General features: G+C 37.0%; 1 protein-coding gene across 2 annotated transcripts in view; it reads right to left on the bottom strand.

Annotated features, from left to right (window-relative positions):
• The window catches only part of UTRN (utrophin), a 573,765-nt gene that overhangs the window by 295,148 nt on the left and 266,500 nt on the right, over nucleotides 1–12,117 (bottom strand). For both annotated transcript variants that reach the window (XM_030809793.1, XM_030809794.1), the window contains exons 47-50: nucleotides 8,858–9,072; nucleotides 6,629–6,746; nucleotides 2,811–3,016; nucleotides 410–564 (exon numbers count right to left, since the gene is read on the bottom strand). In XM_030809793.1, the coding sequence (XP_030665653.1) occupies nucleotides 410–564; nucleotides 2,811–3,016; nucleotides 6,629–6,746; nucleotides 8,858–9,072 (694 nt within the window). The remainder of the gene's footprint in view (nucleotides 1–409; nucleotides 565–2,810; nucleotides 3,017–6,628; nucleotides 6,747–8,857; nucleotides 9,073–12,117) is intronic.

Here is a 12,117-nt window from a genome sequence, read left to right as displayed (position 1 = left end):
TGGTCCTCAACTTAGGATGCCCCACCCAAATAGCACGCTATTGCAATTACCTTTAGGGATACCATTACCCTGATGCATCTGTACACACCTGCACTCCTTACCATCAGAAGACTGCAAAGTGTATTCTAGATAATACTGAGAGCGTAAGACAATCAGAACACGTAATCACTGGCAAGGTTTAGGCTGATTAAAAAAAAAAAAACTCCATTGTAAAAATTCAAATACATACTGTATAAGCATACATTCTGTACTAAGTATGATAATACTAACTCAGCACATCACAGTATAAAAATAAAAAAAAATAATAAAATGTAGTAGCTACATGTTTGGCAGGTTTCCATGAGAAAGCCAAAGCAATCAAACTCTCAACTTGACAATATACATTTACCTGCCAGGGCCTTAGAGTTACCTTTGTTTGAGATTGATCCATGATGTTTTTAAGTACTCTGTGGTTTCTTTCACATTTCTTGTGTCATCACTCTCATATTCCTCCAGAAGTTTCTGCAGGACGTTATCGAACGCCATGACGATACCATCTCCAGGACCCAGTTCTTGAAGCAGTATCTGAGGTGCGAGTGCAGGTCTGTTTGTTAGACTTGGTCACTCAATAATTAGTATAATCAAAACAATAGTACTCCCAGCAGATTTTGACATGCTTTAGATACATATATCACAAGATGAAAACAGACCGGGGCAAACCCTTTCTTATATGTAAGCTTAAACCAAAATTAGTAGAAGTGAAAAGAAAGATGTCTAAGAAAGTGATCAGGTACACAGATGACAATATTACAAGATTATTATCGTTTTCTTTTTGAGATATTTTCCTTCCTCAAATCATTTGTCTTTTTCATTCCTTCTGCTGTACCTCTGATCCTTACACGGACATGCGTCATAAAGGACTGAATACAGAGAGAGTTCCTGCATACATGCCTGGAGAAATGTGAAGGATCAACGTGGATGTCTTCCATCTCTTGCCCCTGGATCACAAGGTGTGTTTACAAAGATAACCGTTGCCAAGCAACGTTTACTGAGAGTTTGCTTGATTAGCCAAACTGATGCTGAATTTGTCCACTGGCATTGGTTCTTTGACATAGTTTTTCAGCCTCTGAGAGTCTCTGGATCAAGATACTCACCATGAAATCTAAATGACAACTGAAACCTTTAATATAATGCTTTTTGTAGCAACTGGGAAGATTTTAAATCACCCTAAGGTTTCAGAAGAAAAGAATCACACTGCTGATTTAAAAATAATGTTCTAATATGATAACTGAAACACTGACATCACTTTTAATTGTATTCCTCTAGTTAAGGGGCCAGGGGCTTCACTATTACTTGGGAGTCATTTGGTGGAAACAGTCAGCAGTATCACAAACACAGAGAATGATCCAGAAATGCGTATAACTGGCCACTTGCTTTTAAAACTGTAACCAAGTAAAGTCTGCATTTGTGGAGAATAAAAACATACTTCCACATTTTCGATTGTTTTCTACATATACTCTCTTAAATTCTTCACAAATATACACTTCTATCTTAGGCTAGCTGAAGGGCAAATCAATGTTATACCAAACTATAACCTCACAACCAAAGTCTCCAATTCAAGAATATTTTATAATTTTATACAGAGAATCCTAAAAGCACTTTTAAAAATACCATAGTTGTTCAATATTATCAACTCTATAACTGAACTGATGAAAAAAAGATGCTTGCTATTATGAAATTGATAAAACACTTTGGTTAAAAAGACATTAAAGGAAACTAAACTTACTTATCTGATTTGTTCACTATATTAGCCCTCAAATGAAAGTCTTGGAAAATTTTATTAATAAAAATAACCTTCAGGGTAAGTAAGTAATATGGTTTGGATTTGTGTTCCCACCCAAATCTGATGTCCAACTGAAGGAGGAGCCTGGTGGGAGGTGACTGGATCATGGGGATGAATTTCCCCTGTGCTGTTCTTGTGATAGTGAGTGAGTTCTCACAAGATCAGATGGTTTAACAGTGTGTGACACTTGAGGGCCGAGGTGAGCAGATTACTTGAGCTCAGGAGTTGCAGATAAGCCTGGGCAACATGGCGGAACCCCATCCCTACAAAAAATACAAAAATTAGCTGGGTGTGGTGGTTCACGCCTGTCATCCCAGCTACTTGGGAGGCTGAGGCAAGAATCGCTTGAACCCAAGAGGTGGTGGTTGCAATGAGCTGAGATAGTGCCACTGCATTCCAGCCTGGGCAACAGAGTGAGACAATGTCTCCAATAAATAAATAAAATGTGTGGCACTTCTCCCTTCTATCTCTCTCTCTCTGTCTTGCTGCCTTGTAAAAAAGGTGCCTGCTTTCCCTTTGCCTTCCGCCATGATTTTAAGTTTCCTGGCGCCTCCCAGTTATGCTTCACTACAGTAGCCCTCAAATGAACTATGAGTCAATTAAATCTCCTTTCCTCATAAATTACCCAGTCTCAGGTAGTTATTTATAGCAATGTGAGAACAGACTAATACAGTACAGAAGGGAGCAAAAGAGGGTTCCTGGAATCTTGAAAATGTTCTCTTTCGAGATGCTGATTTAAGGGTGTGTTTCACTTGCAAAAAGTCAGTGAGCTATAAATCTAGGAGACATACACATTCTTACTTGTTATGCCTCCAGAAATTTTTCAAAAAATCTTCCAGATCAAATTCTTAATATAAATTTCAATATATACTCTAAGAACTTAGGAAAAAAACACGACAGGGTCCTATTACTAAGAATTACAGTGAACAATAGAAAAAAAGTATATCCAATAAAATAATACTGCCAAAAAAGATCTGATGAGTCTTACTTGGTTATCAGAAATTTGTTTGGTGAGTGGATCCCGTCGGGCTTGCTGAAGAATATAGAGTCGAGCCTCATATTTTCTCATCAGTTCTTCAGTCTCCTCCCTATGGTCATCCCACTGAAGACTGTCAATAATCATGTCCTCAAGCTGCTGCTGTCTTAGCTCAACGCCATGCTGGGTGCCATCCCACTGGTTCTTGACCCTTTCCACTGAGGGTAGCATTATAAAAGAAAAAAAAATCCCAACATGTAACTCTCAGGAGAAAGAAAAAATGCCATATATCGAATGTATCAGAAATAAGTCTATAAACAGAAAAAAGAAAGAAGGCGAGCTGATAAACACATTTTGAAGGAATTTTAATATACATCTGCCATCCTATACAATTGATATATTTCTGAAATGGTGTTTTGAGAAAAAAAAATTTTGAACTCTATTTTCAGTGCTCTAAAACAACTCCCAGAAAATATCTACTATTATAAACTGATATTGCCAAAAAATTATAAAGAAAATAATTTTCTATTTAATTTTGTATTTACAGTTGTATTTATAGATCTGGTTTGATGAAGGTAGGGTTTAACAGTACTTCATGACAGAACTTTAAGACAGAGAGATAGTCACTTGTTACCCTCAAAGGAGAATTTTCTAAGGCAGTCTTGATTTTAGAAGAAAATGGACTGTGTAAGAATTTTTTTTGCATTTATTTTACTGTAGCACGAAAACTCTCTAAAAGGAATTTTATATGTTCAAGTTCAAGAGAGACACTAAAAGTAAAAGAGACTCATGTACTGTGCACCCAGCAGCTCTTCATCATAAAAATTCCATACTGGCTCTTATCCTTCCTCTTTTATTGTTATTCATTCCTTTCACTCATTATCACCTTCTCTCTCTTTCCATTTCTCTTCAAGCTTCCTCTCTTCTCCTTTCTCTATTTTTAACAAGGTTTTAAGGACAGAGAGATCTAAGGAAACTTTTTTTTTTTTTTTGAGAGAGAGAGAGTCTCGCTCTGTCGCCCAGGCTGGAGTGCAGTGGCACGATCTCAGCTTTCGGCTCGCTGCAACCTCCACCCCCAGGTACAAGTGATTCTCCTGCCTCAGCCCCCCATGTAGTTGGGACTACAGGTGTGTGCCACCACACCCGGCTAATTTTGTATTTTTAGTAGAGACAGGGTTTCACCATGTTGGCCAGGTCTCGAACTCCTGACTTCGTGATCTGTCTGCCTCGGCCTCCCAAAGTGTTGGAATTACAGGCATGAGCCACCGCACCCGGCTGGAAACTTAAATTTTTTATTAATCACTTCAGAGTTAGTTCATAATTTTGAACTGAGGTACTAATAAACAATAACTTAGAATATCTGCAAGAACCTGCTGATAATAAGTAGGTAGAATGTTAAAACCACACTGCTGGAAGATGCTTTGGATATCAGACAAAAAGAAAGGCTATAGTTAAGTACCAGGCCCATGAGGAACGTAACTACAAGATAACATTCCAGCTGAGTTATCATGGAACACTTTGGCAAAGTTCTTGGGATAATATATGGTTACAGTGAAACATAAAAGCTATCAACTGGCTGGGTGCACTGGCTCACACCTGTAACCAGCACTTTGGGAGGCCGAGGCAGGTGGATCACCTGAAGCCAGAAGTTCAAGACCAGCCTGGCCAACATGGTGAAACCCTGTCTCTACTAAAAATACAAAAATTAGCTGGGCGTGGTGGCAGGTGCCTGTAATCCCAGCTAATTGGGAGGCTGAGGTAGGAGAATCGCTTAATCCCAGGAGGCAGAGGTTGCAATGAGCCAAGATTGTACCATTGCACTCCAGCCTGGGCAACAAGAGCGAAACTCCATCTCAAAAAAAAAAGAAAAAAAAACTATCAATTTAAGGTTGTTCAGGCCTTAAGTTATACCTATATGGCATCATTCTTTAAAACTTGCTCAATGAGACCATCTGTTTTATTCTGTCTTAGCTGTTTAAATAAATTGCTTAAGTTTTAAACTTAAGGAAGAGAGGCCAAATCTATCATAATGTTCTCGTCAGTTAAAAAGTTACATAAAGTACTTATGACCAATTCTATTACTAATAGAATCCTTTAACATTAAACAAATGAAACCAAAGACATCAAGCGAGAGCAAATATCACAGGTTTATCATAAAAAATAAGCAAATTATCCCACTCATTGTGAGTTAAGCCCTAAAACCAGGTTACTATTGGTAGCAGTACATTCCCCCGAGAAGAGTTTTTCATATAATGAGGGGTGATGAAGGCTATAGAACCTCTACACACACAGAAATATTTATATATAGAGAGAAAATAGAGTGTGTACATTCAATGGGAAAGGGAAGATATTTAGGAGAAGTCTTGTAAAACAAAAAAACAAACACCTGAAAGAAGTTTTGGACAAAAAGGGAGGTGATTAAAAAAATAATAATTAAACAAAAACATCAAGATGATAGAAAAAGCAAACTGGAAATGGCTTTGTCAATAGTTTGGTATCACTACAGCAGAGGAGCTCCCCCGTGATGTGAGGGAAACCGGCTCACTCCAAAGTTCCATAATAGGCACAATCCATCCATTCATAAAAAGAGAAAAGAAGGAAAATGATGTATTTAGTAAAAATAAGCCAACACTGTTAGACATTAAAAGTTCTTTTCTAATATATCTCCTAAAATAACCTGGTTGCTACCATGACTATTTTGAAATCAAAACATACTTTTTACAGGGAGAGTAGCTAACGTTCTTCCCTTGACAAATATTAGGCTTTATCCTTCCAGTTTATATTTTGCCACAAATATTTATTAGGTAGTTAATTTGTATTGGCACTGTTAAAGCCCCAAGGGCAGAAAGACGGATATTCACAATCTATGGAAGGGAGAGACAAAGTAGTTGTAAGATCTATAATAAAGCAATGGGGGGAAAGGCCATAGAAGGAACTAAAAATAGAAATTAACATTCACCAGGGACCAGAAGAGGAGGGAAAGACGTCACAAAGGGGATGATATTTTAGCTGCTGCATAGAATTTCACCTGGGAAGAAAAGGCCAAGAGAAAAAAAAATAATGCAAATAAAGGTAAGAAGACTAGGAAATGTCAGGATATTTTAAGGAATAACAGCATAATTACAGTCCAGGCCAAGGGCTGAAGTGAGAGAAGGGGTAGTGGCAGCAGGTTGTGACAATCCCTAGGTGTCACTCTTGAGAATTTAGACTTCGTTTGCTATTGGTAGTACATTCCCACTAAGAAGGGTTTGTAGAAGCTAGATGCTTCTGAGCTAGAACGCAAACCCCAAGCAAGGATCTTTGTTTGCTATTGTTTTGTATGTTTATTTTTTGTTATTGTTTTCTCTCATTTTTAACTAAAGTATCCCCAAATTAATGCCAGTCACATAAGCACATAGTAGTTGCTCAATAAATATTTGTGGACTGAATTTTGGGTTGAGTTAAAAGACATAGTAAGACCTAATTTTAGAGAATAAAGTATAATGAGAGAAAGGATTTGCATTCTTGTGAGTTTCTCTAATCTTTTTTTTTATTCCTCTAAAAGAAAGCCTAAGTTAAGAGAAGAAAACCCAATGTGTAAGTAATTACTTAAGAGTCATGATGTTAATAATTAAGGACTTCATAAGGTTATTGTAACAATGTTCGCAAAATATAAAAACAAGGGAAAGCTACATTTCTGTATAAATAAAGAGTAATATTAAACACTATTACTTTCTAGTTGAATAATCTTTGAAAATGTGTTGTGTGCATGTGTGTGTGTGTGTGTGTATGTGTGTCACCATTTGCAGGGAAAGTGGATGATGATACATAACTATTTTTAAAAAACTTACATTTTTCTGTAATTGCTGTTCTCACATCTGAACTGGAAGCTTTATTTTTCAAATTCTGTGCCAATGTAAAAACATAATCCAGCTGAGGATGGCGCTGTTCTAAGTCAGCCTTTGTAATCTGTTAAGTAGAAATGATTATTCGGATAGGTTAATAAGCCATATGAGAAGAATAATAAGCAAAACAGTTGTGCTGACATCAAAGTTGTCGTTGTTTTCCTCCTCTATGGCATAGTGAGGCATCAGCAATGCAGCAGAAAATGAGTGCATGATTTAAAGTCAAAGATCCTGCATTCAAATCTCAGTTCTTCCATTTAGCACCTGAGTCACCAGGCAAGGAGCTTTACCTCTCTGTGTTTTTGTTTTCACAAAAAAGAAATAATAAAATACTGACAACTCAATTACATCCAGTCTGAGGACATTAAATAAAGAAAATCCCTTCAAAAGCTGAAAAATGCCCTTCAAACATTAGCAGTTATTGCTGCTGATGATGCCTTGTGTATCTGTTCTGTGTCAGGTACGAACACAAACTAATGTCATAGGGTTGGGGGTGACATAGAAAAGTGCTAAGAGGAATAACTATAAATTAAATCCTCTTAGACATGGAAAACTGCTGCTGTAGATGGTTGGTCTCTCAGTGCTGATAAATATGGGAGAAATGGTAACAACATCAGGAAAATCATGTGTTTTCAGTACAGAACTAATGACAGTCATAGAGACTAGAAAACAATTTACAAAAAATACAAATAGTGGCAAATGACTTTTTCCCAGTCCTTCCTCTTTACAAATTCACCCATTTTGTAGATTTCAGCTACTCCTCTGGTGTCAAATATTACTTGTAAATGGATTGCTCACAACTTCCAATCCTAAATCCCAGGGCACATGGTAATGAATGCTGATCACTTCCTTCTAAATGGCATAAGGACTCCTCACCACAACACGTCTGAAACTAAATCACTCAAACCCTCATTCACACTCAATTTTTTCTATTCCTTATTTCTGCTAATTGCAACAGCATCATCTTAGTCATTTCAGAAAGGGCTCTTTGCCTTTATTTAAGCATTTCTTGCCTCCAATCCATCCTAGTCTTCTACTAAAGCAGAGCATGGTTATCATGAGTTCATAGACACAATTTTAAAAAGAAAAAGAAATGGGAAGAAAGATGCTTACCAATTGCTTACAGACTAAAAATTCAAAGGGCTTTGCACAGCCTGCAGGCTCCTTCACAAAGGGAACTTGAGCTGCTTTTCCTGCCTTGCTTCACACTGTATTTCTTAATTGCTCAAGTGTTGGCCCTACTGTCCTTTGTGCCTCCTGTACCACATGACTTTATTCACTCTGTTCCCTATACCAGGAATGTCACCACTTTATCCCAGATTCCAAAACCCCACACAGTTTGCTTTCCATCACTGGAGAAGGGATCCCCTTCCTCATCCTGGCTCCCCCAACAGGTTGCCTGTACTTCTCCTGAGGCTTTTTTTAAACTCTTGCCTTGCCACAGTAATTTGTCAACTCATATGCACTCAGTGCCTCTGCCTCGGTGTGGGCTTATTTGTAATGTGGGGATAAAAACGGTACCTATCTCACAAGATTATTAAACAACTGAATGAGATAACATGTGTAAAATACTTAGAAAAATGACCAGCACACAGGAAGCACTTAATAAAAGTCAGCAATAGCTGTCATTATTATTTTATTGTAGATTCCCAATTTCTACCTAGTATATTCCTGTCAGTATCCTTGTACCACTCACAGCCCAGACCTTAGCACACACTAAATAGGGAAAAAGAATTTTACAAATTAATATTAGATGGTACAGGTATAGTAATAAAATTATAGGAGATATTCACTTTTAAAATCAGAAATTAATCTCATTATAAAATATAAGTTGCAAAGGCACTATAGGAGATTATCCTACATCACACAACAGGCATGAAATGTTAATGCCAGCTTATATTTATACTAATGTGCCTAGCTTTATGGTATCAGCTTTAGATTTTAAAAATGCACTGCGTCTTTAGTTTAAGTCAGTAAACCTGATCATATCACAACAGTATAAATGCAAGAAAATCTCTATGCTTTGTAGTTAGCCCTGGATGGTTGTTTGACAGATATAGAATTTTTTAAACCTCATTCTCTCATAGTTTAGGATAAACAAAAGGGATTCAAACAGATCTGGTCTACCTCTGGATTGTGGCGTTTCCATAACAAGCCTTTACACTATGCACCTACTTTCATTCTGGAAACGGTCTTATTGATCTCTTCTACATCCCCGACAGTGACAATGTTGGACTTCAGCATCTGGTCGATTAATACCAGCCAATCGGCTAGTTCTGTTATAGTTTTATCAAGATCAGCAGGAATTGAAATTTCCGAAGTACGATGAGACTGAAGAGAAATATCTGACGCAGATGATACTAGCACCACCTTTTGGACACTAGGATGAGCTGAAATGAAAAATGTAGCAAAAGAGAAATCAACAGGATGTTTTAATTACGGTGGTGTCATGGTGACATGTGTATGTGTATTTAAATAAAATTTAATTTAAGTAAAAAAATTCTAAGAGGTTATTTTTTCATACTGAAATGGCTATGGTATTACCTGTAATATCCATATGTCTTTGGTAGCTATCAAGCCAACAAAACAGTTTCGCAACATTCTAGAACATAATCAGCACTGACCCTGAGAAAAACTAAAAGTACAAATGTCGGAGAATTGGAAGTATTATTTTATTTTGGCAAGATGATTTTAATTATAAAGCCAACTTATTCAAAATTTTTTATTCTTTTTTCATTTAACTTAATGTGAGCATATTTTATGCTTAGGAAATACAATTATGAATACCTATGTAATAACCTATACCCATATTCACTTTTATTTAACCCTTGGATATTCAGATTGCTCTTGAAATTTTATTTTAGTTTTTAAAAAACTTTCAAGGAATATCTTTTCGTGTAGAGTATTTTGCACATTTCTTTTCACTATCTTAGCATAGATTTCCCAAGTAGAATTACTGAGGCAGAAAATACAAAAACAAAGTATGTATTTAATATTCATTGCCAAGTTGATTGGTTTTGATACAATAAGTAGTTGAATTAGTAATTAAAACCATCTGTAACTACTTCAGGTATGATATATTAGATGAGGCTTAAATAATTTTCTAAACTGTATAGTCAATCTATAAATTCAGCACAAGCCTAATAAAAATCCCAACAGGCTTGAATGTAACTTAACGAAGTCATTAATTCAAATTTCTGGTTATAAAATTAATATAGACAAGAAAAGGACAAAAAACAGTTAAATTTTTTTTGATAGAGGAATATGCCCTCCCAGATATTAAGTTATATTATTTAGCTAATAATTATTAACTCAGTATATTATGGACTGAGACATTTAAAGAGACCAACAGAAGAGAAGAGTCACAGTGTGTAGGTGGCAGAGAAATCTGACCTTGGCAGAGACTGAATTACAGATCAATGAAGAAGAATTTACTGTTCAATAAAGTGGTGACCCACGGCTGCAGCAGGGAAATGATGAGACTGACTTTAACCTCACATGCACCATAGAAAAATTAATTCTTAGTGGATTAAGGATCTAAATATGAAAAACAAAATTGTTAGTTAAAAATATGGAATATTTTTATTACTTCAGAGGACCGAAGTAGCTCTCAAACAAAACACAAAAAAAGGGAAGCTATTAATAAACCAGTAATGGTTAAGAATTCCAAAGAGCACCATAAGTAAAGATTTTAAAAGCCTTTGAAACATGAAAGGAGATGGTATTTGCAATGCACATTGCAGACAAAGAACTGATAGCCAAATACTTTTTCTAAAACTTAAAAAATCGTCTAAAGACAATCCACAAAAGAGGAAATAAAAAAGGCAATAAACATAAAAATGTGAAATAAATGTCCGACCTCTTCTATAACTGAGATAGTACAAATTAAAATGAAATACCCTATATCCACCGGACCACCATCAGAAAAGTGACATCTGAGAAGCTCTAGGTTTCTAGAGGCCCTTCCAAGGGTCAAGATGCCTATACTATTATCATCAGCACATTATTTGCCTTTTTAGGCTCAGTCTCTCCCAAGTGTACAGTGTGTTTTATCTAAGTCTACATAACATGTGACATCACAAGAGACCAAATGCAGAAGCAGAAATAAGAATACAGCTGTGTTCTACTAAACTAGACATTTAAGAGATTTCAAAAAATATAAAACTGCAGCTTTTCCAGATTTTTGTTTGTTTTAGAAAATAGAGTTGTCTGTTTGTTTGTTTGTTTGACTGTTTGTTTGCTTTTTCTTTGAGATAGGGGCTCACTCTGTCACCCAGGCTGGGAAGCAGAGGCACGAACACAGCTCATTGCAGCCTCAACCTCCTGGGTTCAAGTGATCCTCCCACCACTGCCTCCTGATTAGTTGGAACTACAGGCCTGCATCACCAAGCCTGGATATTTTTTTTTATTTTTAATTTTTTGTAGAGATGGGGTCTCCCTATGTTACCCAGGCTGGTCTCAAACTCCTGGGCTCAAGTGATCCTCCTGCCTCCGCCTCCCAAACTGCTGCAATTACAGACATGATCCACTGTGCTCAGCATCTTATGCTAATATGTTACAAAAAATGCTATTTTTGTTAACATATAATGGCTTTATTATTGTTATTTTTAAACAACTTAATAAATGAATTAATGGAAATTTTTTCTAGTTAAGTAAATATGGATAAATACCACTCACAAAAGCAAAAGCACTTTGAGGGTCCTCAATAATTTTTACAAGTGTTCAAAGGGGTCCTGAGAACAAAGTGTTGAGGTGCTGGTAATGCTGTAGAACAATAAGAACCCATCACACACAGCCAGTGTCAGTGTAAACTGGGCCAAGTAATCTAGACAGCACCCTAATGGTAGCTAGAGAAGTAGAAGGCACCCATATGCTAAACCCAGTGATTCCATCACTAGATATACACCCTACAGAATACCTCACACATCCTTCTGCCCCATCTTAACTTTAACTTTTTTTGTAGATAAAAAAAAAATTCATTGTTTTAATTCATCAAATACCTATTAAGAACCTATTCTGTGTAAGGGGCTATTCTAGATGCTGCAGGCATGAGAGTGTGCAAGACAAAGTTTGGGCTGGAGTACAATGGTGCGGTCTCGGGTCACTGCAACCTCCACCTCCTGGGTTCAAGCGATTCTCCTGCCTCAGCCTCCTGAGTAGCTGGGATTACAGGCGCCTGCCACCACACCTGGCTAATTTTTGTGTTTTCAGTAGAAACAGAGTTTCACCATGTTGGCCAGGCTGGTCTCAAACTCCTGACCTCAGATGATCTACCTGCCTCGGCCTCCCAAAGTGCTGGGATTACAGGCATGAGCCACCGCGCCCTGCCAGAGCTTGCATTCTATCAGGAAAATGGATGTGTGTTACAAAGTAAAATCAATGCAAGAAGACAAAGAGAGACAGGGTGTATCTGAGATATTGTGGGCAAGAAAGGG

This window comes from Nomascus leucogenys, chromosome 3 (assembly GCF_006542625.1).
Source record: "Nomascus leucogenys isolate Asia chromosome 3, Asia_NLE_v1, whole genome shotgun sequence".
Lineage (NCBI taxonomy): Eukaryota > Metazoa > Chordata > Mammalia > Primates > Hylobatidae > Nomascus > Nomascus leucogenys.
This window is presented reverse-complemented; position numbering and strand designations above follow the sequence as displayed.